The sequence below is a fragment of the Fukomys damarensis genome, unplaced genomic scaffold, assembly GCF_012274545.1.
Source record: "Fukomys damarensis isolate Sample0158 unplaced genomic scaffold, DMR_v1.0_HiC HiC_scaffold_31, whole genome shotgun sequence".
In the NCBI taxonomy this organism is placed as follows: domain Eukaryota; kingdom Metazoa; phylum Chordata; class Mammalia; order Rodentia; family Bathyergidae; genus Fukomys; species Fukomys damarensis.
In genome coordinates this window covers 11,414,495-11,440,885 of record NW_022900943.1, presented here as the reverse complement: position 1 = coordinate 11,440,885, position 26,391 = coordinate 11,414,495, and the positions used below count along the sequence as shown (strand labels likewise).

The following is a 26,391-nucleotide window of genomic DNA, read 5'->3' as shown; positions in this document are numbered from 1 at the left end:
TCCCCCCTCCCTTTCTTTTCCCCTTCCCTCCCCCCGTCCATCTCCCTCTTCCTCTCCCACTACCTTTCTTTCCTATATTGGTGAAATCTTTATGGAGAGAAATTTAAGAAAACATTTTTAAAATTTAAAGTGCTGTATATATTTCATGGTCTTATTAAGAACTTGATCTAGGGTAACAGATATAAAAAGTCATTGATACAAAAAAGATTTTATTTGTAAAGATATTCAGCATATAATTATTTAAGGTAGCAAAGCCAAAGAATCTGACAGCATTCCTAGTCTACATAAGGGTGGATTAGCTGTGGCAGAGTTTTGCAGGAAAATACAGGAAAGTATTTTAGCTGTGTTGCTACACAAATACTCAGTGATACAGGAAATAGTTCATAATATATTTTAACAGAAATCTTATGTATAGTGTTTGCTCCACTGACCTATAGTACATTCAGAAATGTAAAGTAAGGCAAGTGTATGATACGTGGGGTATTCCCTAAGTGGTGATTATTTTCTTTGTGTACCCTTTGTTATTTTTCAACAGTGTACATGAAGCATGTTTTAATGTAACATTTGAAGGAGAGTGACTTAATATTTTTAAAGATTTTGCTTCTTGAGATGACTACTATTTGGCTTTTTATGTGATGTCATTTAACAAATAGATTAAGACAGCAGGAGGAATAAGATAAAATGTAACACATTATCTGAGCCATTTTCGTGATTAATTGATACTTTTCTATTTTAGATGTTAGAAATTCCTTGCCAGCTTTTTCTGTGAAATAGCTGGAATTGGCAATAGAACTTTTTTGTTCATTTCAGCACATTTTATGAATGGATATTTATTATGAAAAGCGTCAAACATCTTTTCACCAAAAGAAGACAGCTAGGCTGTTCTCACTCGATTGAGCTGGTGACATACAATAGTCTGTTTATTTAATTACTTGCTTATTCAGCAGTTTAGATCCATGATGGAGTAAAGGCTCCTCCTGCCTTTATATATGAAGATGAAATTGAGAGATTTAAACATGATTTATTCTACTTTGACCTATGATTTGAATTAACTTGGCTGTTTGCATTCATTTTCGAGAGAAACATTTAATACTTGGAAAGCAATAATCTGATCAATCTCTTTGTTTTTGAAATTGCTCTGGAGACACTTCTAAGCTGCCTAGACTGTAAAGCTTCTTTTTATTAGGGTATGAAATGCAAAATTGATTTTGATAGCTCATTTTGAAAATAATATGTATTTGAAAGAATAACATTTTGTTTCGAATAAAATAGTCTCAGTGGACCAAGTTATACAAAGATTTCACCAATTCTTGCTGACCTTTTCCTGCTGATCCTTAAATATTATTAGTGATCTTTGAAAGAGCTGAGGATTTTTTAAAAACTTGCTGTTATTGAATTCATTACGAGTAATAGTGAATGCATTCATTTTCCTAATATGCCACCATCTCATTTCTCTTTCTTATACTAAATGTTATCTAAACATATTCTTTACTCTCTACTTCCTGTTCATCATTAAATATTCACTTCCTGAGTCTCGGCAGTCTGGCTTATCTTCCAAATGTTTAGCTGAAATTGCTCTTCCAGATGTTCACCTTTTAAATAGTAGTTTTTTTTCATACTAATGTCCTCATCTCAGACCTCCTCCTTGCAACCTTCCTGCTCGTTTCTCAGGTAGCTGATGGGGTGTGAGGAAGCAGTGCTGGCTGCAGCAGCCTTCTGTGCTTTCCTTTCTTACACTGCCGTCATGAATACTCCATCTCCTTGTGATTACACTACGCTGACCAGTCAGTACCCTTCTCAACTGAACTCTCGTCTTTCTGCCTGCCATCTCTTATTTCCTTTCGGTTATGAGCTGAGAATTCTCAGTATCTAGTTCATTGCATGCTATTTTCCCTGTGCAGTGTGACTTCCTTTTCTCTTCGGGCTCTATTTGAATCTCCGACTCAATATTTTAGAAGAAATTCTTCTACTATGGGATTGTAGGAGTGGACACAGATTTAGTAGTGTAATTTTTTGCCCAGTGATATGAGACAGGAATAATCAATCTGTTATTTAGGTAGATAAAGCACAGAAAGATGAAAGGCCTTGAGATAGTTGAATGTGCCAGTAGGCTTTTGTTTCTCATTTCTGATGGACACACAACTATCTGCCATTTTGTTCCTTGCCCTTGGTTCACCCTTCCCTTTTCATATAGGGCAAGGACATGACTCAGACCCTCAGTACTGAGTAGAGGCTCCTTCTTCAAGTGCGGAGCGGAGTTGTCTTTGATCTGAATTCACATTAAAATTCAGCTCTCGATGCATGGAATTTGTACCATAGTCCTACTGAAGTAAGAGTCCTAGCAAAGAGAGTGACTGGCCTCTAAGAAATGGCATAGATGGCTTTAAAGTTTGGCCATTGAAATTTTTTCAGCTTCTCTTTGTTTTGTAAAATAGTTATAGTGTTTTGATTTCTTTCCATATTTATCTTACCAATGGTACCAAGTCATTTAGCTCAGTTTGGGGAAAGAGAACTCTCTTTGTACCAAATGGGCTCATAAATTTGATGTATTAACTTTAATTTCCAGAGCATGTATAAACCTCTGCTAAAATGCAGTGTTTAATTGTCTAACAACAAAATTGTTCTCAGCCAAGTATGGTGGCACACACCCATAATGCCAGCATTTGGGAGGCTGAAGCACAGGGATCATTGTGAATTTGAGGCCAGCCTGGGCTATGTAGTGAGTTCAAGGACAGCCCAAACTGCATAGATGATGCCTCAAGCAAACAAACAACAAAATTGTTTGCAGTCTTTGTAATGTGAGCAGTAGGGTATGTTGCAACTGATTACCATCAGCTAGTGTTGGCAGTACATCAGCGCCTCATGTCCAGTGAGTTTTTGTTCTTTCAGATATGGTATTGTGGGTACTGATGAGTTTTGCCTTTAAATTTGACATTTATTGTCTACATGAAGTGTTAAATGCTACGTCATCTGTTTTTCTGAAATTGCATTTGAAGGTCAGGAGATGCTGAACTATGCCCCCTGCCTATATTTGTATAAATAGTGTTTCATGGGAGTGCAACCATGCTCATTTTTATCTGTGGCTACCCTCGTACTGTATGGCTGACTGGAGTAGATGTACACAGATCGTGTTGTCCACTCATGCGGCACTACAATAAGCTGTGTGGAATTTTGTGCAAAGGGATTGCCAGTCTCTTACCTGAAATCTGGCTGGGCCCAGAGACCTCTGCATTTAGATACTGTCTGCAAAGTCGAAACTAATAATCCGCTTGCCTGCTTTTCCTTCGTGGTAGCAGAGCAGTGTTGCTTTCCTTGACCGCGCATAGCATGGCCGCTTGTGTCCCCTTGTTTACCCATGAAATCAGCAGGAGCTCTGCACTGCTCTGATGTGGAATCCTAAGAGTAGCTTTTTCTGGCACCTTCAGGGTTGGTTGTGTATTTCTTTTCCTTTAAGTACCAGGTTTTATTCCTTGGAGGGGTACACTGTTCCTGGAAGTACTACAGTACCAGGTCGATGCGTGGAGTGGACAGAGCAAGCTCCTATTCCATCTCCCAGCTCCAAAAGTCCATGTAATATATGGTCCTCGGATAGAGGGCGCATCAGATACTAAACTGATAGGAGCAGGCACTGTAGAGCCTGGGCATCCAGATTGGGCCGTTGCGCTCTTCCTCAGAGTCAGTGCATGTTGCACGGTCACACTTGGTGACAGTGGCTGAGGGGCCTGCTTAGCACAGGGCCTGCCTTCCTGCTTGTGATGTTGTTGTTGTTTTTTATTTTGGTACTGGGGATTGAACTCCCGTCTTTGCCCTTGTGATGCAGGTGGCAGAACCACTGAGCTAAATCCCCAGCCTCTGATGTTTTTTCTTTGAGCTATGTCACATAGAGGTGGGAAATAATGCCTCTTCCACAAATGCTTCTACTTGTATTGCTCTACAGACACAGATGCAAATTCTCCCTGGCCACACCTGCTTAGGAAGATTATGTTTTACATAATGCTGCATGTTGTCACTTTTGGTATTATTTCTGTCACAAGTCCTAATTGTATTTTATTATAATTGTACATTAAACGTATCTTTTTTTTTTTTTAACACAAAACGACCAGTAGTAAGACTGAAAGGTAGCTTTCTTAGATGTTTTTGTTATTTGCCTCCCCATCTTTATTGAAGTCCTTCTTATAATTCTTTGTTCTTTCCAGTAAAATAAGCCTGTCTTTTGGCCATTTGCAGATCTTGTCAAAACCATTATAAAATTAGAAAGGAGCTGGGTTTGGTGGCACATGCCTGTAATCCCAGCACTGAGGGTGTTGAGGCAGAACAATCACCTTGAGTTTGAGTCCAGCTTGGGCTACGTAGTGAATTCAAGACCAGCGTGAAATACATAGACCCTGTCAGAGAACAGAACAAAACACAAAACAAAATGAAATTAGAAAGTTTTCTCTACAGTAATAGATGTTGCAAGAGTGGCGGCAGCCATAGCACCAAAGGTGGGTTGTAGGTCATGACAGTACCACCATTAGAAATAAGAGTGCTGGTCCTCTGAAAGCTGCGCTTTTCTACTTTTCTATGCAGAGAACTGTGGATACTTTACAGTAGTGACTTGTGATAATCCCGATGGTACATGGCTCTCCGAATGGGTATTTATTCTTACAAACATTGTCACAATGTGATGTTTCTTTTGCATTGGACACACACGTGTCTGTGAAATGGAGCCAGGAATGGGTCTGCTTGTTTATGGAATAGCAAATTCCATGGCAAATTGTGTGGAGGGCAATAACATTCTGTTTTGCAGTGAGGTTTGAAGTCAGAGCTTGATCTGGTACCAACTCTGTTCCTTTTGGCTAGAAACCTTGTGCAAACTCCCTAGCCATGGGGTAGCAAGCCTACAGCGCATGTGCTGCGATGGGAGGTTTGTGTCATCGCAAGCTCCAAGAGTCCCATTCACCATCCCAGTCAAAGCCCTCTGAACACCACATTCCTCAGCAGGAAAGCAGGCGTAGCTAGAATTCCTATGTTTTAAGTTTATGGTGGTAACTGATGAAAACTATAATCAGAAACCTGCAGAGTTCAGCTTAAGGGCCATGGAGACGCTGGGCAGTGAGAAGGTATGACCTGTCAGCATATGCCCCTCTAAGGAAAAGGGAGCTGTTATAGACATGCAAGCATTAGTCACACAGTGTGGGCTTTGCACTAGCATCTACCCGTGCACACGCATACTTAGATTCTCTTTTCACCGAAAGGAAAGTTTCTGTCCAACTTGCTGTTTCCTAAGCGATTTTTAATGATGTTCTTTTTTTGTTCCTTAAATTATATCACTTTATTGCAGCATCGGCAAAGGTCAGAATTCTGAAGCTGGTGAAGATTGGGCAGGATTTTCATGTGAAATGTTACAGCTTTACAAATTTTGTTTTATTTAACTATACATGCTTTAATGGTGTTCTTTACCCGTCAACTCCACAGTCTTGTCAAACAATATAATTTTTCCCTGGAAATCAATTACTGTGACAGCAGCTAAAGACAAATAATTACATAGTTCTGAATAGGGAAAGTTTATTTTATTGAATAGCTTAACTATAAAATTAAAAATTCATTGTGAATTTTACATGTAATTTTATGATAATATTACTAGAAAGTAAATACTAAAGTTATTAGAAGGCACTGTAGAGTCCTAGAAGGAAATCATAAGGTTCTCTTTCTGCTTCCTTTTAAAGCACGGGGCCGAGAATAAAATGTGTATAATTGTCCCACACTTCCTCTTGTCAGAGATATCCAGCAGTGCAATGACCAAATGACTTGGCTCGGTTTAACTCTACTCCAAATAAGAAGCAGGTCAGGAGAGCCCATCAGCCCAGGAGTCTTCATGGTTTTCACTTGAAAATTCCCAGAGACCCCTCCCACCTCAGTTTCAGACTGTTCCTCCTCATCTGGCCAGGGTGGAGGGTGGGTCTCTTCCCCTTTTCTCTCTGCAGTGTCCAGGATTCTTTACACCCCTTGCAGTTAGTTTTTCCTGACTTTTAGGCTCCCGATTGTGACCATGGCTATTGGAGAAGCCCTTCGTTTTACCACCCTAGCCCTATCCAATGTTACCCTTCCAGCTACACCCTGGTGTGGCTCGACAGAGTGCTGCTTGACCCCTAGTGGCCGCAGTGTTACTCTGAACATGTGGAAAGTCCACTTGGGGGTTTTCAGACTGCTCAGATTTACTGAGAAAGTTTATATCTATGATTATTTCCAAAATTTGCTTCTATTTATGAGTGTGTGTTTTAGTTCATAAGGCAGCTGTGGGAGGCACATGTGAAGACGTAGCTGCTGCATGCTAATTCTGTGACTTGTACTGTAGTTTGACCACACAAGTATGAATGCACACACTGTTTATGCCAAGTGACACGATGAACATACATCTCCCTTTCAGTTGTAATGAAAAGGAAATGCCTGTCAACTCTAGTTTATCACAGACATGTTTTTATTTAAAGCTCTTTAAAGTGAAATAAAAGCTTGACCCATGATTATGATTACTGCATACTTGATGACGGCTATGGCTGTGGTGTGAAATACTGTAGGGGTCTCTCTGCCATAATGAAATCTGTGTAGTTGTTCTGCAGAGCTGATACATTCAGTGAATATTCTTACATACAGACGCAGTTGAATTCATCCTCCCAACCATAAACCTGAGAAGTCGGTGTGGCCCAAGACTCGGAGGAGTCAGGGATTTCCCCAGGTCACCCGGGTGGGACCAAAACCTTGGCCACAGAGCCTGCCCCCGTTCCCTCTCTGCCCAGGGCTGAAGAGCTGCTGCAATCCTGACCTTTATTACAGGTTCATTCACTTGTTCATTGCACAGTTGTCTCTGAGGAAGTAGCAGAAAGAAAAAAAGGAAGCTCCTTAAGCAGCGCAATAGTAAAATGGTTTAAAAATTCACAGGACTCCAAGTTTTCACGTGCACACACATCTATTTGCTCTCTTATGCGAGCACCCTACCTGCGTCTGGCAGCCACAGTGAGCAGAGAACTGAAGGCAACAGCCATGTCCTTGGGGAGTTTAGACCAGTGCAGGGCTCCCCGGCTTCAGCAACGTTCTGCCTTTTCCCTGCCAGATGAGTGAGTAGTGCTTTCCAGTTGTAACAACTAGAAATACCAACAGGCGATCTCAGGTATTCTCTGGGCGCAGGATCACTTGAGAACTACTGGTTAGTGGTTATTACAGTTTGGTGTGGAAGCAGACAAGCACAGAGCAAAGTAAGTGCTGTCCCGCATGCACATGATTGAAGAGAGGAGGCACGGACCACGTGTGAGTGTGACAGAACCGGAGAGGTCTGTTCCCAGTTCTGCAGTCGCTTCAGTTTCTTTCTTCCAGGGAAGCACCTGTGAGGCCTGTCGAACAGCTACCCAGGTGTGTTTATGATAGGTGTCTTACTTGATTGCTCTGGCTAATGTTTCAAATACTGTGTTGAACGGGAGTGGTGAAAGTGTACACCCTTGTCTTTTTCCTGGCTTTAGAGGAAATGTTCTTAGTTTTTGTTTTTGTTTGTTTTCTGGTCAGTATCATGTTGGCTGTGATTTTGTCATACATGGTCTTTACCAGTTTGAGATAGGATTCTTCTCTTCCTATTTTTGTTAGCTTTTATTTTATTAGTACCTGTTTGCAGAGCATGAAGTTTATATTCCTCTTAGGGAGTAGGTGTGTGTACATAACACAACTTGATTCTTTTTAAATCCCTGGCCTCCATTTTCATTCTTATTTTATTCTTATTATTTTTAGTTCACATTTATCACATATAATGATTGCAGTCATTGTGGGTATTTTGTACATGCATGTGACACATCTTAAATCTTTTTACTTCCCCTTGCCCTTGGTCTCCTGGACCCCTTCCCATTTGCAAAAGATGCATCTCCTTGTTTCCTTCTACCAGTCCTCTTTTGTTCATTATTTGTACTGGGCCTCACTCAAATGAGAGATACCACATAATATTTAAGGTAAGACACAAGCAGTGACACTTGTACAGAGGATGTATGTGCCCTCCAGCCCCAAAGAGAAAGAGAAATGAAAAAGAAGAAAGGTTTCACTGATATTTATATATAAGAAAAGAAGTGTAGAGAGAGGGGAGACTGAGAATATAAGAGGAAGAGACAGGGAACAGTGTAAATTGAAAGCGAGAGAAGTTATACAGGGAGAGTGAATTCAATTAATGAATGAAGAGAAATGCACGAAACAGCCATTGGTGTGGGGAAACATGTTGCAACACAGTAAGACACTGTAAGAGCAAACGTGGTAATTAGCACTAGTTTTTCTTAGATGTGCATGTCCCCCACCCTGTGCATAGAAGAAGAAGCACTGGAGGAGAAAAACATCACGGTGGAGTTTGTACTGGATACTGTCCGACGACAGGAGGTGATAGTAGTATAAAAACCCAGAGTTCTCCACTCCTGAGTAGGACAGGTCATTTAGAGCAGGCAGGAGGCTGAGCTCTGCCTCTCAGGGTAGGGTAGCTCTGCTGGAGACAGCACTGGCCAGACCCACCAACTCCATCTCTTGTGTATCTGGAAAGTGGGTGGGTGGGGGTGTCCCACAGAATCTGTCATTCCTCTTGTTCCTGGGTATGTCCAGAGCATGGACCAAGCTCTGGGCCATGCTTTAGGAGGCATGTCTGGCTGCCTTTGAGCATACAGAGTGGAGGGGAGATGGGGGACATGTCTGGGTTGTATTCGGGTCCATGCCCAGTGCTCTCCTGGTTCCCATAGAGATGCCTCAGGTTCAGAACACCTCGCACAAACCACATGTGACTGAATTTGTTATCTGCCGCTCTATTCAAGCCTCTACTGTTTGGTGCTGTCAGCCCTGACAAGAGTCTGTCTGCCTAGGGTTGCATTTCCCATGAGCTGGGCCTGGCTTGTTCCTGTGATCTGGTCATTTCGTGTTACCACGTACCGCATACCTTTTTCCTGAGCCCTAGCTATGAGAGCAGGTGTCTACTTCTTTCAGTAGTACAGTGGCAGTTGTCTTGGAGTTAAGAAAATATGAGGATTTTCTGTGCCTAGACCAGGGGGGTTAACTCACATGGCTTCCTTCCCAATTCTGCCTAGATATACCTCCTTCTTGTTTTACCAAGGCAGGGGTGAAGGTTGAGGCAGGGGGCACTTCAGAGATGTCTTCCCAAGCCCATCTTGTCTAAATCTGGAGAGAAGAGGTGGGAATGACCACTGCTGCCGCTCTTCCCCTGGCTGTGCTCGGATCTGTCTGCTCAGGCTGCGTCCTGTCTGGTAGTGGGTAGTCATGCTCACCAGGGTGTGGAAGGAAGAATCCCAGCCTGCCAGAGCTGTGCTGCATTAAGTGCCAGAGTGTGTTGCATCTGCCAATTTACTCATCTTTCTAAATGCCAGTATTTAGGGTTTCTCCCGATTGCTTACTTTCTCAAGGTTGATTTCCTGTGGTTCTCTTATCTCTCCACAGAATAGCATATCTTGTTTTGGAGGAATATTCTGGAGTGACTTTAGAGTACAGGCTGCCTTCAGCCCACCATCTTTCCAACCTCTTTGCAGATTCTTACGTGTAATGTTTTGTTACTGGCTGTTATTGTTTATATCTAGATGTCCCCTTCTAAAAGCCTCATGTGCTCTGCCATGCCACTCTACCTTGGAGTTGACCAACTACAAACTGAAATATCTCCATAAACCGTGAGCCAAAAGAAGCCTTTCCTCCTTTAAGTTGTGGGTGTAAGGTATTGTGTCAGGGACAAGAAAGTAATAAGACTTTGGCTGTCTTGTTACTTTAACTTTCATGTCTCTATCTGTGTATAATATAGTACATAATAATTTTGCCTAATAACGTAGTTCATCCCATTCTGACTTTTAAATTAGTTTTTTCATACATCATATACAAATTTGAATACTCTGTTGTTGTTTTTTGTACCAGGGATTGAACTCAGGACCTTGTTCTTGCAAGACAGGTGATGGAACCATTGAGCTAAATTCCCAGCCCACTTTGGTTTTTGCAATAGAGAGAACTTTCTTTTTTTCTTTTGTTGGTACTGGGAATCAAACTTGGGACCTTACGCTTGCGAGGCAGGCGGCGGAACCACTGAGCTAAATCCCTGGCCCAGTATATTGATTTCTAGCATGGTTTCAGTGGGTTAACCTTCTCAAAAGCTGTGTCTTTCTAACTGCTATTGATACAGACAGAAAATGGATTACCTTCTTCATATCTGTATCTATATCTATATCTATCTCCAGGAATTTGTCTGGCAACACCCTTTTTCTCTGTTGACTTCCCTCTTAGGTCATTGTCCCTTCTGTTGTGACAGTGATAACTCTTAGTTTCTCTAGGCTGACAAGCTAGGAAGAAGTCTTCATTGCTCCCATCAGCATGGCATGGATCAGGTGCCCGTCTCCAAAATACCCTGTTGCCCCTGGAATGGAACAGTGGAGTGGCCAGTCCAGCTCACCTGAGTCGTGGGCCTGTGCTTGTAGGAGAATCAAACTATTCCTTTTAGTCAGAAGACATCCTAACAAAGAGAAGCCTTGGGAATGAATCATGTAATAAAATTTAGAGATTTAATTCCTTCAGCCACATTAGTTGTAGCACTTTTTGAAAAAATTAACAAATTTATTTATATATAATATACATTTATGCATATAACATTTATTTGTAATATATATTTATGCATATAAAATTTATATGTAAAATACCCATATGCCATTCCTCAAAACCTAACCAATAGTTTCTGATTTCTGTTCTCACTTACATAGCTAGTTTATTTATGAATTATGCCCTCCCTCATGTAGCCTGCTTTTACTTGTGTCTGTTTGCATGTATTAGGCGCTGAAATACATGTAGGACAAATGCTGTCATAGCTTGTTCCTGTGACCATTATTACACAGCACAAGTATATGAATTTAAGGTGGATGTAATTTAATATTTCACTGAAAGGTTGGGGCACTTTTTAGTTTTCTTTTCAGTGTACATTTCATTAAGAGGGGAAAGAAAGCCAGTACTAGCAGAGGCTTAATTTTCCACTGAGAGGGAAAAGCTTGCCATTTATAATCTTTGACCACAGATTATATGGATTTGGTGTCATAATGTACAGCAAAATGGAACAGCAGAAATAATTTTCAACTTATTTCCCGTGTCTTTAGACCAAGTAAAAAGTGAAGGATGAGTAGACCTGGTATGTGATCATTGTTTATTGCTAAAAAAGGTCACTATTTGAGCCTGGCATCTTGCCTCACACCTGTAATTCCAGCATTGTGGAGGGTGAGGCAGGAGGATTGCCACAAGTTCGAGGCCAACCTGAACTGAACTACACATTCACTGTTCATCTTCCTCTACTCTGCCTGGCCCCCAGGGTCCTCCCCTCATATTCATAGTCCTGGAAGAGTAAAGCAAGCCAGACCTTAACATCGAACTGCTGCATTAGCCCTGCTCATTCCCAGTCCTCAGTCCCTCTCTGCCCTTTATTCTGATCTCTCAGACTTCATGACGAGAGGTTCTTACATTTTTGGTGGAATGAATGGCTGCTGCAGCTTGTATTTATTCAGCGTTGAAGACGAGTTTTATTTATTTACTTTTTGGTCCTGGGAATTGAACTCAGGACCTTGTGCTTGTGAGGCAGATGCCAAACCACTGAGCTAAATCCCTGGACCAAGACAAATCTTTTTTTTTTTTTTTTAAATTTGTGACAGTTGATAGATTGTAATAGGTACATCTGAGGAAATAAGTGAAAATACAACCATGTAGTAATTTCCTTCTACACTTATAGGTGATTAATCTTTACTGTGATTACTGGATAAGTAATACAAACATGGAACTTTTCTTTTCCCAGTAGAAGTACACGTGGATTGAATTGTTTTAAAGTGGTCTTTACCATTGGGAAAAACACAGGACTGATACAATTGTGTTTGTGATTGTTTTTTGGACTCACTCCAGTTTGTATTTAAAGAGATTAGAAGTGTATATGAATACTGTATGAGGAATTGTATATCATTAAAAGTGATTAATGGGTTTCTGTGAAGTAAAATTGACCTAAACCCATCAAACCACTTTCTGGATGTTATCAATGTCCCTCTGCCCCTCGGGTTCTGAAGGAATTCTCATTGTGGAGAGCTTGTTATTTGTCCATTACTGCAGTGACCATCCTACATTTTGGTTGAATTAACCAGTTTCTTGGAGAGTGGATGCAGACTTCACAATCTGAAAATTGCAATTTTTAGCTGAATGTCATTTGTTGAGCCAAGAAAATTTCTGAACACTTATGACCTGTTTTTCATTTCTTAAGGCAGAATCCTGATATTTACTAATAAAATAGTTCAAGTCTTATAAATCAAAGATCCCATGGAATGATCAGGTAATTTAGTTTTTCAGCAATGTACATAAATAGAAATTAGGCACATCATTTAAGAATTCAAATATAATGTCAAATCCAATATAATTAGATTTTCAGTCTTGTCCTGTCTCACATTATGGGCAATACTCATTAACCATCTCTCGGCGAGTACATATGGAACATGCCCTGTGCACTGTGCAGAACCCCACCCATCCGACATGGAGTCTGGTCTGGAAACGGCTGTTAACCTGAGAATTTACGCAAAATATGATAACACATTATAGTGTTTAAGGAAAGACTGAAGTGTTATGAACCAAGATAATTTTGATGTGAGATAGGAGATCAAGAGTGAGAAGAAATTCTTATGTCTGTAAAGAATGGGGTCCATCTATTTATGCTGCTGTTTGGAGCCATACTTCCACTGTAGCCCAGACACCTCCTCCTGCCCGCTTCAGCTCTAGGTAAAATCTCCTCTATTGTCTAATCTTGGGTCCTCCAAAATCAGATATAAGGAAATGAATGAATTAACCAGTTTGTCACATATGTGTAAATTTATATATACATACCTATATAAATGTGCTGTTTTCTTTTCTAAACAGTAAGAGTTTCTATATCATAAAATATTCTTCTGTAAAATCAGCTTTAATGGTATACCGTGGTTTTTGAAAGACGACAGGAACATTTTTAGATCTTTGATAAGCAGTTAACCTAAACATTAAAGTTAAGTTGGTCATAAACTAATTAAAAATTACTCTCCTAGGAAAACACCACCAATTGTGATGCTACTGTTAATAACTACTTATATTTAATATTTTACCACATTTTAAACATTTGTTGTGTGTTGTTAAGTGATGGGTACAATATATCTCTGATTGTTTTATATATCTCTCTGAATTATTATTATTATTATTATTATTTTTTTTGTACCAGGTATCCAATTTAGGACCTTGCCCTTGCAAGGCAGGTGGTGGAACCACTGAGCTAAATCCCTGATCCTATCTCTGATTTTTTGTTTTGTTTTGTCTTTTGAGACAGGGTCTCACAATGTAGCTGAAACTGACCTGGAACTCACTACGTAGCCCAGGCTGGTTTCAAACTCACAGCAATCCTCCTGTCTTAGCCTCTCGAGTGCTGGGATTACAGGCATGCACCATCTCGCCCAGCTTATCTCTGATTATTTTAATGTAATTTCATTCTGCTGTTTGTTGATTTTGAAGTCAAGCAACTAATGGTAGCAGTCAAGGAAGTTAGTTCTGCATGTTGAATACCCATTAGGTTTAAAGTGATTTAAATCCTAATCTTCCCATCTTGATTTCTTAAAATAATAAGGATATCCTTTTTAAAATGTTTGCCTGTGTTTTTTCTTGTTGATGGTCCTTTAAATTTGGCAAGAAAGAAGTTATAACAATAAAATCCATTGTTTATTTTTCTGTCTTTGGTTTGTTTTTCTTTTGATTGATTTTTAATATAGCATTCTCTTCTGCACTTTAAATTATTTCATGAAATTAATTGCAGAAAATATAATAGTGGTTGTTATAGCCTCACTCCTAAGTGGAAAAGCAGGGCTTCTAGATAAAGTGAGTCTGAGAGATGGAATTATTACTTATAATATTACTGTATGATTTTTTAAAAAAGGTGGCCGAAGAAATTTCTGTTAGCATGTAATTTAAAATTTTAACTTCCAAAAGACTGTTTTCCTTTTCTTACTTAGTGTTAAACTTCGGTATTTTCAAAAATTTATCATTAGATTTCCATATTGTTAACACTTGAAAGCCTGAAGTAGACTATGCTTCTTTCTAAAAGCATTAATTTTTAAAAATTAGGGTCTACCTGTATAACTCAGGTTTGAACTCACAGTGTTTCTCTTTCCTCAGCCGGTTGAGTGCTAGGATTACAGGTGTGTGCCACCATGCCTGGCAAAGCATTACTTTTTTTTTATATTTAGCTTTCCCTAGGTTGTTTCCTGTTTTCAAACCTTTAACCAGAGAGTTGTCAGGAGATAGGTGACATATAATCTGAGTGCATGAAGTGCAGTATAGAGTTTGTGATACAGCTGCTAAATAGATCAAGTTTTAATTTTTTCTGAGACTTATACTCAACATTCAGCATGGCATCAAAGCTTTAGAAATGCAGTAACATAGAATTTATTCAAAAGCTGGTATGTTATTTTTGTTTTTCTCAAGCAAGAGCATCCTTAATTTATACTAACTAGAGCAGTTCTTCTTCAAATGACATCATACGTACATGGCTGCTTTGGTAGTTTTTTCCTCATTTATCTTTACCCTTGCACCCATCTCCCTTTTATTTTTTATTTTTGGTACCGGGGATTGAACTCGGGTCCTTGCGCTTGCAAGGCAGGCCACCGAACCACTGAGCTAAATCCCTGGCCCCTCCATCTCCCTTTTAAATTATTTTTTCCTCATTAATATCTTTCTGCATTTGTACTAGTATTTGATCCAGGCCAAAAAGTTGGCAGAGGGTAGAAGACACTGCCTTTACCCCAGATTTAGCGGAGGCAGGAAAAGATCACTGGCATCACTGACATCAGTCTGCTGCATTTAGTGCAACCAGAGTCCTGCTGTGCACCCCAGAAGATGACTAGTTCAGATTCAGGCCTTTGGTTACTCATTTTTTACCTATGTACTCAGTAGTTTCTCTTTAGATGGGAAACTGAATGTTGCAGAGACTTGTGTATAGAATATTGAATCTTGCATTGCCTGAAAAAAGTTTTTTCCCTAGTTTCTGTCTTTATCCTACTAATAAATCATCTAGCACATTTGTGCCTCGGTTTCTCATTCATGAATTATGGTTATGCAAGTAATTGATTTACTTTCCAGAGTTCATTGAATGCACTGGCTGAACTTGTAGTTATGGCATGGCAGCTCTTGTCTAGTGTCTAGTGTGCAGCAAACCCGGAGTTTGATCCCAAGCACTAGGAGCTGGGGTGGGTGGGGGTTAAAAAGTGAACTCTCTAAAGGAGGGCTCTCCTCTGTGGAAGTTAACATCCCTGAGCAGCTTTTTCCTAGTAAGAACTTTTCAAATTATATGTGTGTATCTGCATGTAATTTCTTTGTGCTCTCTTTCTTGTAGGATCTTATAGTCTTATGAAAAATATTTATCTTCATAAAACATTTCCACCCCTACAAGTATGCATGGCCCTATTTTTATCTGATCTTGCCCAAATTTATCACCCATATCATGTGATATGGACTGCATAAATTGAGAAAAAAATAACTTCACCTGCCCCTGAATACTAAAGAGTTCAATTTCATGCTGTTTTACATGGCACAGCAGGAGTAGATTGTTTAATATCTGTAACTCTGAACTTCCTTAACCTTCCTATCAGATATTCAGGTAAATGTTAAGAAGCAGAAATTCAAGAATAATTTCTACAGAATATTTTGGAGATCCCTAGAGTAAACTGTTTGAATCCATTTCCCTTCTTTTTGCACAGTTTTTCTTTGTCTATTTGAACAGTGTTCTCATGGGTCAGAAAGATTGAGTTTCTAGTCTCATACTTTAAATTGCTTTATAATTGCCTTACTTTATAAGGCAGACATATTCTGCCACTGTGAAGGCTGAAAATATTCAGAAGAAATTAATCTGAACCTATTAGAAGGAGCAAGAAGGAGGAAACTTATTTTGGAAAATTGTTAGCTATACTGCATAAACTCTATCACTACGCATGATTGTGCACATAGAAAGCAAAAATGTCTATCCCCAGACATTTGTTCCCTGCTCAAATTTCAATCTGGGTGTGGGCCCTAGATAAAAAGTTTAATATGGAAAAATATGGTCCATATTTAAATTAAAAAACAATTTGAATATATTGAACATGGCTTGGAATTTCCATAGTAGTTTGGGAAAGAGTATGTGTATTCTAGATTTGAATCTGGCATATTTACTAGGTATATGAATTTGTAATTAAAATTTTCTGGCCTCTATTTTTATAAAGGGTCATTTATATATATAATAAATATTTTTAAGACTCTTATTTTCCAAGCACTTCTAATGCACTTAATATGAAGAATACCTTATGTACTTTCGTGGTTAAAAACAGAGTAGTAGAGGGTCCAGGGATTTAGCTCAGTGGTGCTGTTGCCTGCCTTGCAAGTGTAAGGTCCTGAGTTCAATACCTGGTACCAAAACAAAACAGCAATAGGTTAAGGTCAAATATTGCAGAGTATCTGAAAAACAAATTCACTGTAGTGATTCATTACAATTAGGATTAAAAAATTAATTTCTGGTATTATACTTTCTAACCATGACTATATGAAATATCTTTATGTTTTTTAGGAAAAATTCAGAACACATTATAATTCAAGTGTGTGAAAATGAAGCCTGGACTATCAGAATTTTTCTCTGGATATCTAGTCTAAGTGCACCCCTTCCTCCAGTGTATTACTATGAACTTTGACAAGTAAGATTTTTGTGAGCACTGCAGACTGTCTAGGGGAAGGCTAGGCCTGCTGCGGACAGACCCTGCTTCATTAATGGGTGTACAAGCCTAAGAAAATGGTCTTTGTTCTCTTTCTGCACTGACTTCATTGTGACATATATTTATTTACTCTATTTTTTTGATGTTGTTTTGTTTTGAGACAGTCTTGCTATGTCACCCAGGCTGGCCTGGCACCTGTGGCAATCTTCCTGCCTCTGCCTCCTCAGTGCTGGGATTGTAGGTGTGTGCTACGGCATCCAGTTTCTATTATTGATACTGACCTGAGAATTGTATTTCTTTTTCTGCTTGGTCAGTCAGTATGACTATAGTTTACTTTTCTTATCTGATATTTGTTCTTAGGTGATATTATGTGAATGCATACCAGGATACCACAATAGTATTCAAATTATTTTGCTCCAAAATTAGATTTATAGTTTTAAAACTCAGTTCCTTACATTAAATAATTCTAATAAATTAAGATTATTATCATAATTTTCTTCCAAAATGTAAGCAGGTACATGTGTGAATGAGAAAAGATTGAATAAGTCTAGAAGTGAAATAATGTTATGTTTACATTTTATTCACTATTACTTACATGGTTACCATTTCAGGACCAAACTCAGTAATTTTTCTGGTATCTGTCTTCCCAAGTTAGATACTTCTAAAATAGTACAATAATGTCCTGTTCATATACACTGGTTTTGCCTGCTTAATGCACCTATTTCCTAAACTTTTTTTTTTTTTTTTGGTACTGGGATCGAACTCGGGACTTTGCGTTTGTCAGGAAGGTGGCAGAACTACTGAGCGAAATCCCCAGCCCTCCTAAAATTGTTTTCATTTAACTTTTCCTAGTAATCCTCTAAGTTAGCAGTTTTGCTCTGTGTTAGGGAGAACTGAAGCACAGAGAGCTTAAATAAATTTTCACTGTAACTTGTTGGTTGGTGTTGAAGTGGGTTCTGAGTCCTGTCTGCTAAGCACTATACTGTGCTCTGGCATGTGCTCTCACTGTTCTTTAACAAAGGGCTGTGTCGCCTTTTCGTCAACTCCCCACCTCATAGTAATGCCCAAGAGAGCTTGAAAGAATAATCTTACCTTTGTATCCTATCTTTTATATTGTCAAGTACATTGTAATGGTTGATGGATTTATGTTATTTTATATGAGTTTGATATGAATGTTTTCTGGTTGATTTAATCCTTAATAAATCTCATGGCATGCGACGGTGTTGTTTTATACCCGGCCTATGAGGCTTTGTTAGAACTGCTCAGATAGCTTAATGGCTAAGTCCTCTGTGTCCATGGCTCTGTCCTTGGAGGCTCTGAGCCTCTCATTTTAAGCCTGTGGCATTTCTGTTGGTTGGTGTCCAGTTCTCCAAATCCTCTTAGCCTTGTGTGTGATGCATGAGCCTCCGAGTGTGCAGGCTGGAAGGTCCTGCACACACCTTTCCTGGGGGCCTCTCTCTGTCTCTGGCTTCTGCGGAGGTGGTTGGTTGGTGGATCTGTGTAACAAAGCCTATGAGGCTTTGTTAGAACTGCTCAGATAGCTTAATGGCTAAGTCCTCTGTGTCCATGGCTCTGTCCTTGGAGGCTCTGAGCCTCTCATTTTAAGCCTGTGGCGTTTCTGTTGGTTGGTGTCCAGTTCTCCAAATCCTCTTAGCCTTGTGTGTGATGCATGAGCCTCCGAGTGTGCAGGCTGGAAGGTCCTGCACACACCTTTCCTGGGGGCCTCTCTCTGTCTCTGGCTTCTGCGGAGGTGGTTGGTTGGTGGATCTGTGTAACAAAGCCTATGAGGCTTTGTTAGAACTGCTCAGATAGCTTAATGGCTAAGTCCTCTGTGTCCATGGCTCTGTCCTTGGAGGCTCTGAGCCTCTCATTTTAAGCCTGTGGCATTTCTGTTGGTTGGTGTCCAGTTCTCCAAATCCTCTTAGCCTTGTGTGTGATGCATGAGCCTCCGAGTGTGCAGGCTGGAAGGTCCTGCACACACCTTTCCTGGGGGCCTCTCTCTGTCTCTGGCTTCTGCGGAGGTGGTTGGTTGGTGGATCTGTGTAACAAAGCCTATGAGGCTTTGTTAGAACTGCTCAGATAGCTTAATGGCTAAGTCCTCTGTGTCCATGGCTCTGTCCTTGGAGGCTGAGCCTCTTATGAGCCTCCGAGTGTGCAGGCTGGAAGGTCCTGCACACACCTTTCCTGGGGGCCTCTCTCTGTCTCTGGCTTCTGCGGAGGTGGTTGGTTGGTGGATCTGTGTTTCATGAGCCTAATATAATTAGAAACAGTTTGGCCAGTCTCTGAGCATGTTGCTCTCTAACCTTGCTTTGCCTAGCCCCGGCTCACACTGAGTCCTGAAGCTTATTCAAAATGTCTACGCCCGTTGTACACAAGGTTAGGTTTCATCGAACCATCTTGAGTGAATGAGATGAGCATCAGATGAAAGGGTTCTTCTTCCCCGCTAAAACATTTTTTTTCAGAAATACCAGGCCATCAGCCTTGGGATGCTACAGTCACAATCACGCTCTGGCTTCAGCTAGCTCAGTTATGGAGGAAGCATCACTGTTTTCCACTACTTTCTTTTTCTTATGAAGTGCAATTTGTAGCACTGTAAGGATATAAAATTTCTGCTGATGATTCCAAGCTTTATCGTTTTCTTTATTTGAACAATTACATGTTAAGGGAGAATACCTTTAACTTTTTGCGGAACCTAATTTTCCACATTCCTAAAGCAAGATAATTACTGCAAAATAACCTAGACTTGTCACTACACTTAACTAATAATATAAATCAATGATGTTGGTGAATACCGTCAGCTTCTGAGGAACCTGATATCTAGCTGCCTTCATTGTTAAAAGATGAGTTGTTTTCTGGTGTGTGGGGGGGTAGCAGGCTGGTGAGTAGGCAGCCATGGTGCTTTTTTGGTGACCTTTTCTCTAGTGACTTTCACTGAAGAGGAGTATTCACCTTGACTTGGAGTTGGGGAGGAACCTGAAAGTTTCACTAGTGAAGTTAAATCTGGAGTCTTTGATCACTAGGCATATGAGTTTAGTTTTTACTCCTAAAGGCAGAGCTGAGTGAATATACATAAAAATGGACAAGTACTGCATGTTTAAGGGAAATTAATGACTATAAAGATGCATTGAGAGGCTACAGGAAGTGTTTGTTTTTCTAGGGTTAGCTTGAGGGATGGAAGGAACTGATGCAGGACACATTTCCAAGGAAGAATCAGCCATACTTAGTGACATGTTGAATTTTGGGGGGTGCAGGAATTAGGCAATACTAACTGTTCTTGGAGGGAAGTGGAATAATTACGACACCATCAATTGTAATGGAATGTCTCTTTGCAGCTGAAGATGTAATTTTAGGTATGTTGCTTGTGTACCATTCTCTAAATCCCAGTCTTTTGTGCGGGTTATGAATGTGCAAACCACCACAAGGATGCTCCACACTCTTCCTTGAGTGGCTTTTGGTTTCCACTGAGGTGGTTGGTTGGTTCTGTTTCATATGCCTACTGTGCTTAACAAAGTCTGTCCATTGTTATTAAAACTCTATGAAGGGGAAAGGGAGTGTGAGAGTGGAGTTTGTTTAGAGTTTGGAATTAATTTGTGTGGCGATGATAATTATATCTAAGTGATTGAGAAGCTTGTTGTGTCCAGGCTAGTTTAACCAGATGTGCAAAGGACTGTTGTCAAGTTACAGCAGCTAAATCTCTGAGACTCTTTATGTACTACCGTTTGGATATCTGTACTGATGCACAGTGTTGGCTTAGACCAAATTAAGTCTATATGATGTCTTTATAGGAGACAGTTTATTAGCTGCATCTGCTAACTATGTATTTGTGAGAACCAGGGTTACTTTGGGTTCAAAATAATCTTTTCTTTGAACTTCTTACTACAACTCTCTACTTTTCTTTACTGGGTATTTTTATTGTTGTGGTTGGTATTTGGCGTTGTATTTAATATAATATAGAAAAGATTATTTGTTCCTTGTTTTTGATTACCTTATTAGAGTTTGTTAATAAATACAAATTTAAATAAAATACAGCTTAGAGGAAACATCTCAACTTATTTGTTAAATTATACTAATCACACTTTCATTTTTTTTTTTAATTCACTAAACAAGCCAGGTCTATTAGTCAGCTGCAAAAGTACTATGGTGAAATACCTGGACAGCCTGTTTAGAACAAGAAAAGGTTTATTCAGCTTATAGTTTGGGAGGATCAAAGACTAAAAATGCACAGCCCATGCTTGCTTGGCTTCTATGAGGGTGGTGGATGGCATCAGAACATGGCAAGAGAGCGTGCTGGAATAAGTATCTCTCAGAGGAGCAGAGAGAAGGAAGATGGGTGGGGCTGTGTTTGCTTTTACAATGATCTTTGAGAACTGTGAAATGTCCCACAGGAAATAACTTCATGCCCTCGATAGTTTAAGGCCATGCCCTACTAGGCCTTACACATGCAGGTTTCACCACTTACCAACAGGGCCGCGCTGGGGCCAAGCCTTTCAACAGTGGACACTTGGGGGACACTCAGTGCACACCTTAGTGATAACACCAGGTCTTTGGCTTCACAGACCTTAGCTCACTGATGTGTCCTCCTTAGGGGTGGGTGTTCCTCTTTTGCAGGCAGTGGTCACATGCACTCTCTTTCCTTTCAGTTTTTCTTGGTACACAATCCCTGTGAAGTGTACAAAGTATTATTTTCACATTTTCCCCATTTGTAAATAAAGATATATAATTTTTTAACTCTTTTGGAGAAACTTTGTTTGTCACACAGTGAATGTTTGAAAATGTAAAACATTGTGCTTTGTTTTGTAGTGCCTAATGTTCACATATGCTATAGTCAAGGGCTGACTCCATGTGACTTTATATAACCAGTGAAATGTTTCATTGCAGAGTTTGTTAAATTTGGTCCATTGTGTTTTAGTGCACTTGCAGAAAAGACATGGTGAAAATTTCAATGGATATCTTTGTGAGGAAATTTCAGCCTGACCGCTATCAGCTTTGGAAACAAGGAAAGGATATATACACCATTGATCACACGAAGCCTACTCCAGAATCCACCCCTGAAGTAAAAGCATGGCTGCAAAGGAGAAGGAAAGTAAGAAAAGCATCTAAAAGGTAATGACCCCCACTCCCATCTTACTTGCAGCATTTGCTCAATTAAATGGATTATTAAATATGATGTTATCAAGGGCCATTTTTTCCATTTTTATTTATCACAACTTTGATTAGTATCTCACTGAAAAAATTGAGGCAAAATGTTTTTAATTCTTAGGATGTGTACTAGCAAGCAGGAAAAGGTGTTTATTCCATTTGTAAATATTCCTGATGTCAGTATACATAGCAAATAGAACAAGATGGAACCTTTTAGACTCCTTACACTAATGCAATTAAAAGTTGTATTGGTCCTTCCCATTCAGCTCCATATTTTAATCAACTTCAGTAACTTCTTAATTTTGCTACCATTTTTCTTTCTGACTTTAGTCATTAGCTTATTCATTTGTCAAACATCTGAGATATTACTTTTCTCATCTGGATGCTTATATTTGCCTTCATTTTATACCATTGGTTTTATTCTTTTTTGGATATAAGCAACACATGCTTCTATAACATGATTGTCTTTGTGAGCTTTAGTCTCCATTCCATTTTTGTGATGAGGGCCATTTCAAAAGCTTAGCTCTTCTGTGGGCCTCTATCTTGCTGTGTTAAAACCCACTGCATAGGGTGTGTGTTGTATTGCTCAGGTCCTTAGGCTACCATTTTGCTCTTATATTTTTCACTTTTATATTAAATTTTCCTCTTCAATATTCCTCATTGTTTTTCTTTCAGATTGTAAAAGTAATATTTGAGCATTGGAGGAAATTTGTAAAATAAGGAAAAGAATAATGAAGGAATCCCAAATCACCCATAACCTCACTATCCAGAGATAACCAGTCTTAACATTTTATGTATATCCTTTACCTATATATTTATTACATATTATATAATATGATGTAACTTTTCAAAATTGGGGCCATACTCTATTAACAATTTGATGACCAGTCATGTGAGTGATTTTCATGTAATTAAATGATTTTCTACAACATAATTTTTAATGCCTACATGTACTTAAATAGTCTCCTGTATTTGGACCTGTAGCTTGTTTCTACTTTTTTGCTATTTACTAAATAACACTGTGATTTTATATTTTTGCCCATACTTCTAACGCTTATTTTCTGACTTTCTTTTTTTCCTGATGTTTATTTTCTGCTATTTTAGAATGGTAGTGAGCAGAGGAATCTTAAGAACATGGAGTCAAACTTCCTCACTTTATAAGAGATATGCCTGAGGCACAGAACTAGGCAGTAGTGGATCCCTGCTGTTTCACCCTACAGTGTGCAGCAGTGACTTTCAAAGTATTAGTTTTCAAATTAACTTACTAGGTCAGGACTACATTTTAAAATTAGGAATTAATATAGAATAAAAAGTATCCTAGTGCTTCCCATATGGTAATGGTAAGTATTAACTTGTGGTATCTGTGTACATGTGTGTATGTGTACGTCGTGTCTTTATCTAAGTTGTATGACTTCCTTTATGTATGTACAAACAGAGTTCAAGACAAACTAATTTAGGGAGGCAGTGCCTTTGAAAAATGTGTTAATCCACATTACCAAGAAAGCCAGCTTTGTAAGGAGGCATCATTCACTTTTCAGTTCAGGAGCCACACTATGAGAACGTCTGGAGAATTGTTCTTTAATGTATAGAAAATACAGTGCTGCAATGAGATGTGTATACTATTTCCTACCCATTAATCACAATGAGCACTTTCAGTTGATAGAGAGCATAAATCTGTGATACTGAGCAGATTGAAAATGTCTTGTCAGTAGGTTAAAATAATCAATGGACTTTGCTCACCTTGACAGAGAGCCTACTGTCCATGCTCAGCTGTGGCTCAAAAAGATTTCTGATCTCTCTTTAATAATATCTTATTTAGGTAAGACCAACAAATGAAGTGATTCCCCACAATCTTGGGGAGATGTCAGTTCCCTTAAATTACGTGTACTACACTGCTCATAATCTGGAGATTTTCCAGATTGTCTGCTGTTCGTTCTCAGCAAATGCGATGGTGGTAATAATGATACCACTACTGTTACTGCCCTCACTAGCAGCCACGGCTATTTCATGGGGTGTTTCTGGCTGCTCCCCTTTGCTTCCTATATTGTAGCCTGTAGTGTTTTCTTGTGTGTACTCAGTGTGTGTGTGTGTGTGTGTGTGTGTGTGTGTTATTGACACTCTTGCTTTGAGTTGATTTGTAATTGTTCCTAATCATTAGAAATGTGTCATATACAAAAAAATGTGTGAAAGAACTATTAGGAATCTTGCTGGCAAATAATGGTGAAGGAGAGAAAAATTAGTGTCCACTCAAAATAATGAGTTGGACTATGAATTAAATACGTACACTTCTTTTTCCTGTCTTAATTCCTTTAGCTATTGACTTAGAATTTAATATGAGCTGTTTTCATGCATGCCTAATAATTATTTACTAGTTCACCTTGAAATGTAAATAATTTATTCAGATTTTTAATAACATCTTCAGAGATCTTCTGATTTCCCTTTTGAAACTAAATACTATTTTATGTATTGATTTAGTTGCTTTCCCATATTGTCCCTTTTTTGGTGTTTGTTTTCATACTTTCATTGAAAAATGATTATTTTAAATTTATTTTTAGCTGATACGCAAAAAAGATCTAATTAAACATACTAGTGGGTACCGTGTGATACTTTGACAGAATGTTCAGATCAGGGTAATCATACCTGTCTTCACTCACACATAACCATTTCTTCATGGTAAACATCCAGAATCCTTTATTCTAACTTTTGGAAATATACAGTACACCTTAGTGATCTCTGTTTGCCCGAGGATTTTCCTATAGATTTTTAACATGGACTTTGTTGTCACATTAATGTGTAATCAGTTATTTCCAACTGTTTGAATTTTAATTTATAGTAAATTGGTCTTAAAACTTTTAAGATTTCAATTTCATTTAATAGTGAAGGCTGACTTTGCATAGTGATTAAAATCCTTTCAGTAGTGAGCAAATGAACAATACCATTTGTACTTTTTTTGGGGTGGGGAGGGTATCAATTGGAACCTTTCCGCTCTGACCAGCACTTCTGTTGTTAATAGCTTCCAAGGATCTAGGGCTCACCCTAAAAGGCCTAAGGCGGAGGAGGATGAAGATGTGTCAGCTGAAGTTGATGGGGTGGAGGTCCCTAACTCTGACCCTGGCACAAAGGACCTCAGGGTCAGCAGACAGCCAGAAAAAGCAGCACAGCTGGGGACCACAGAAGCGCCTTCCAGAGAGCCCGCTGCTAGCACATCACAGATGCATCCAAACTTAGTGGATGATACCACACTCTCAGGTGAGAGCATCTCTGATTGTGTTTCACCTGTAACGGGTATGTAGGTGGTTGATGATCTGATGCCTTAAATCTGCGTTCACTAAGTTAGCTATCTTACTAACTCAGCCAGCTTATCTAATTAAGTACCTAAAGTTCAGGGCAACTCAACTGCAGGAGGCCTAGGGAAGGTGTTAAAAGGCAGGGATGCTGCTGCTGTGTGTAATGGAATTGTGAGACAAATAGCCAGCAGTGACTCTTTGGTTTAATAAAAAAGATTCTAAAATGAAGTTTTTTCTAGTGCAACTCAATTTACAATATACAATACATTTTTAGAAAGCTTCTCTTGAATTCACATGAAGCAGAGAAAACCAATTATAGGTAATTCTTTGCAGATTCTCAGGTTTCAACTTAATTTTAAGAATAAAGATTAAGGTTTTTGAAAAGAACAACAAAAATAAAATCAGACTAGTGAAATAGTATGCATATTCCCTGGGCTGTTCCTTTATACTACAGTGCTCATCTGCATGTCTCAGCTACTTTCCTGTTCTCCTCTTTTATAGCCTATTTCTGTGAAACTGCATTATTGCTTTGCCTCCTTAATGTCTGTTGGAATTTTGGTCCTTTAAAGATTGAGCTACTTGGTAATTCCTGTCGTATTCTTACAGTCCTCGTTCTGTAAATCTTTCATCAGTGGCACTACTCCCACCCTCCTGTGCCCCCTGCACTTGAGGTGCCCCATCTCCTGCCTGAACTGTTGCAGAAAGTGCTTCCTTCCTGCTTTGCCAGTATCCGCACTGGTCATTCCTGCTGCCAGCTCTCCATACAGCAGTCATAGTGATCCTTTAAAAAGAGAGCTGAGGCCTTGCTTGTGCTCCCTTCTTACGACTATGTATTTAGAGTGAAAGACAACATCCTTACACAGTCCTAACTAAACTGCTTCTTGGCTCCTTCTCAAGCCTTGTCCTTACCTTTGCACTGGAAATACCTGTAAATAGAGTTTACAGGGACATTTTTCAATGACCTAAGGGAAGAACTGGACAAATACACATAATTACAATCCAGTGTGAAAAATAGCTTGATGGAGAAGGGGATGGGTCTACCAGGGAAGGATCCATATACACAGGTCAGTTTCATGGTGTCGTTCATCTCTGAATTGCATTGTGAAGAGTGAAGAGAATATTGCAAGGTCTGGAAGAAGGTAGGAAAGAGAGTTGCAGTAAATACAAAGAAGTCAGTTATGCAGTGAAATTGCAGTAAATGCAAAGAAGTCAGT

General features: G+C 39.3%; 1 protein-coding gene and 1 pseudogene across 2 annotated transcripts in view; one reads left to right on the top strand and one right to left on the bottom strand.

The window, feature by feature from the left end:
• The window catches only part of Kdm4c (lysine demethylase 4C), a 194,823-nt gene that overhangs the window by 15,113 nt on the left and 153,319 nt on the right, over positions 1–26,391 (top strand). Inside the window, exons 1-3 of one of the 2 annotated variants that reach the window (XM_033757652.1) lie at positions 16,681–16,733; positions 21,661–21,854; positions 24,904–25,139. In XM_033757652.1, coding sequence (XP_033613543.1) covers positions 21,679–21,854; positions 24,904–25,139 — 412 coding nt within the window. In that variant the 5' untranslated portion in view covers positions 16,681–16,733; positions 21,661–21,678. Of the gene's footprint in view, positions 1–16,680; positions 16,734–21,660; positions 21,855–24,903; positions 25,140–26,391 lie in introns of those variants that run through there. The other variant, XM_033757651.1, reaches the window with a different exon arrangement.
• Positions 3,474–3,649, bottom strand: LOC117283887 (annotated as a pseudogene).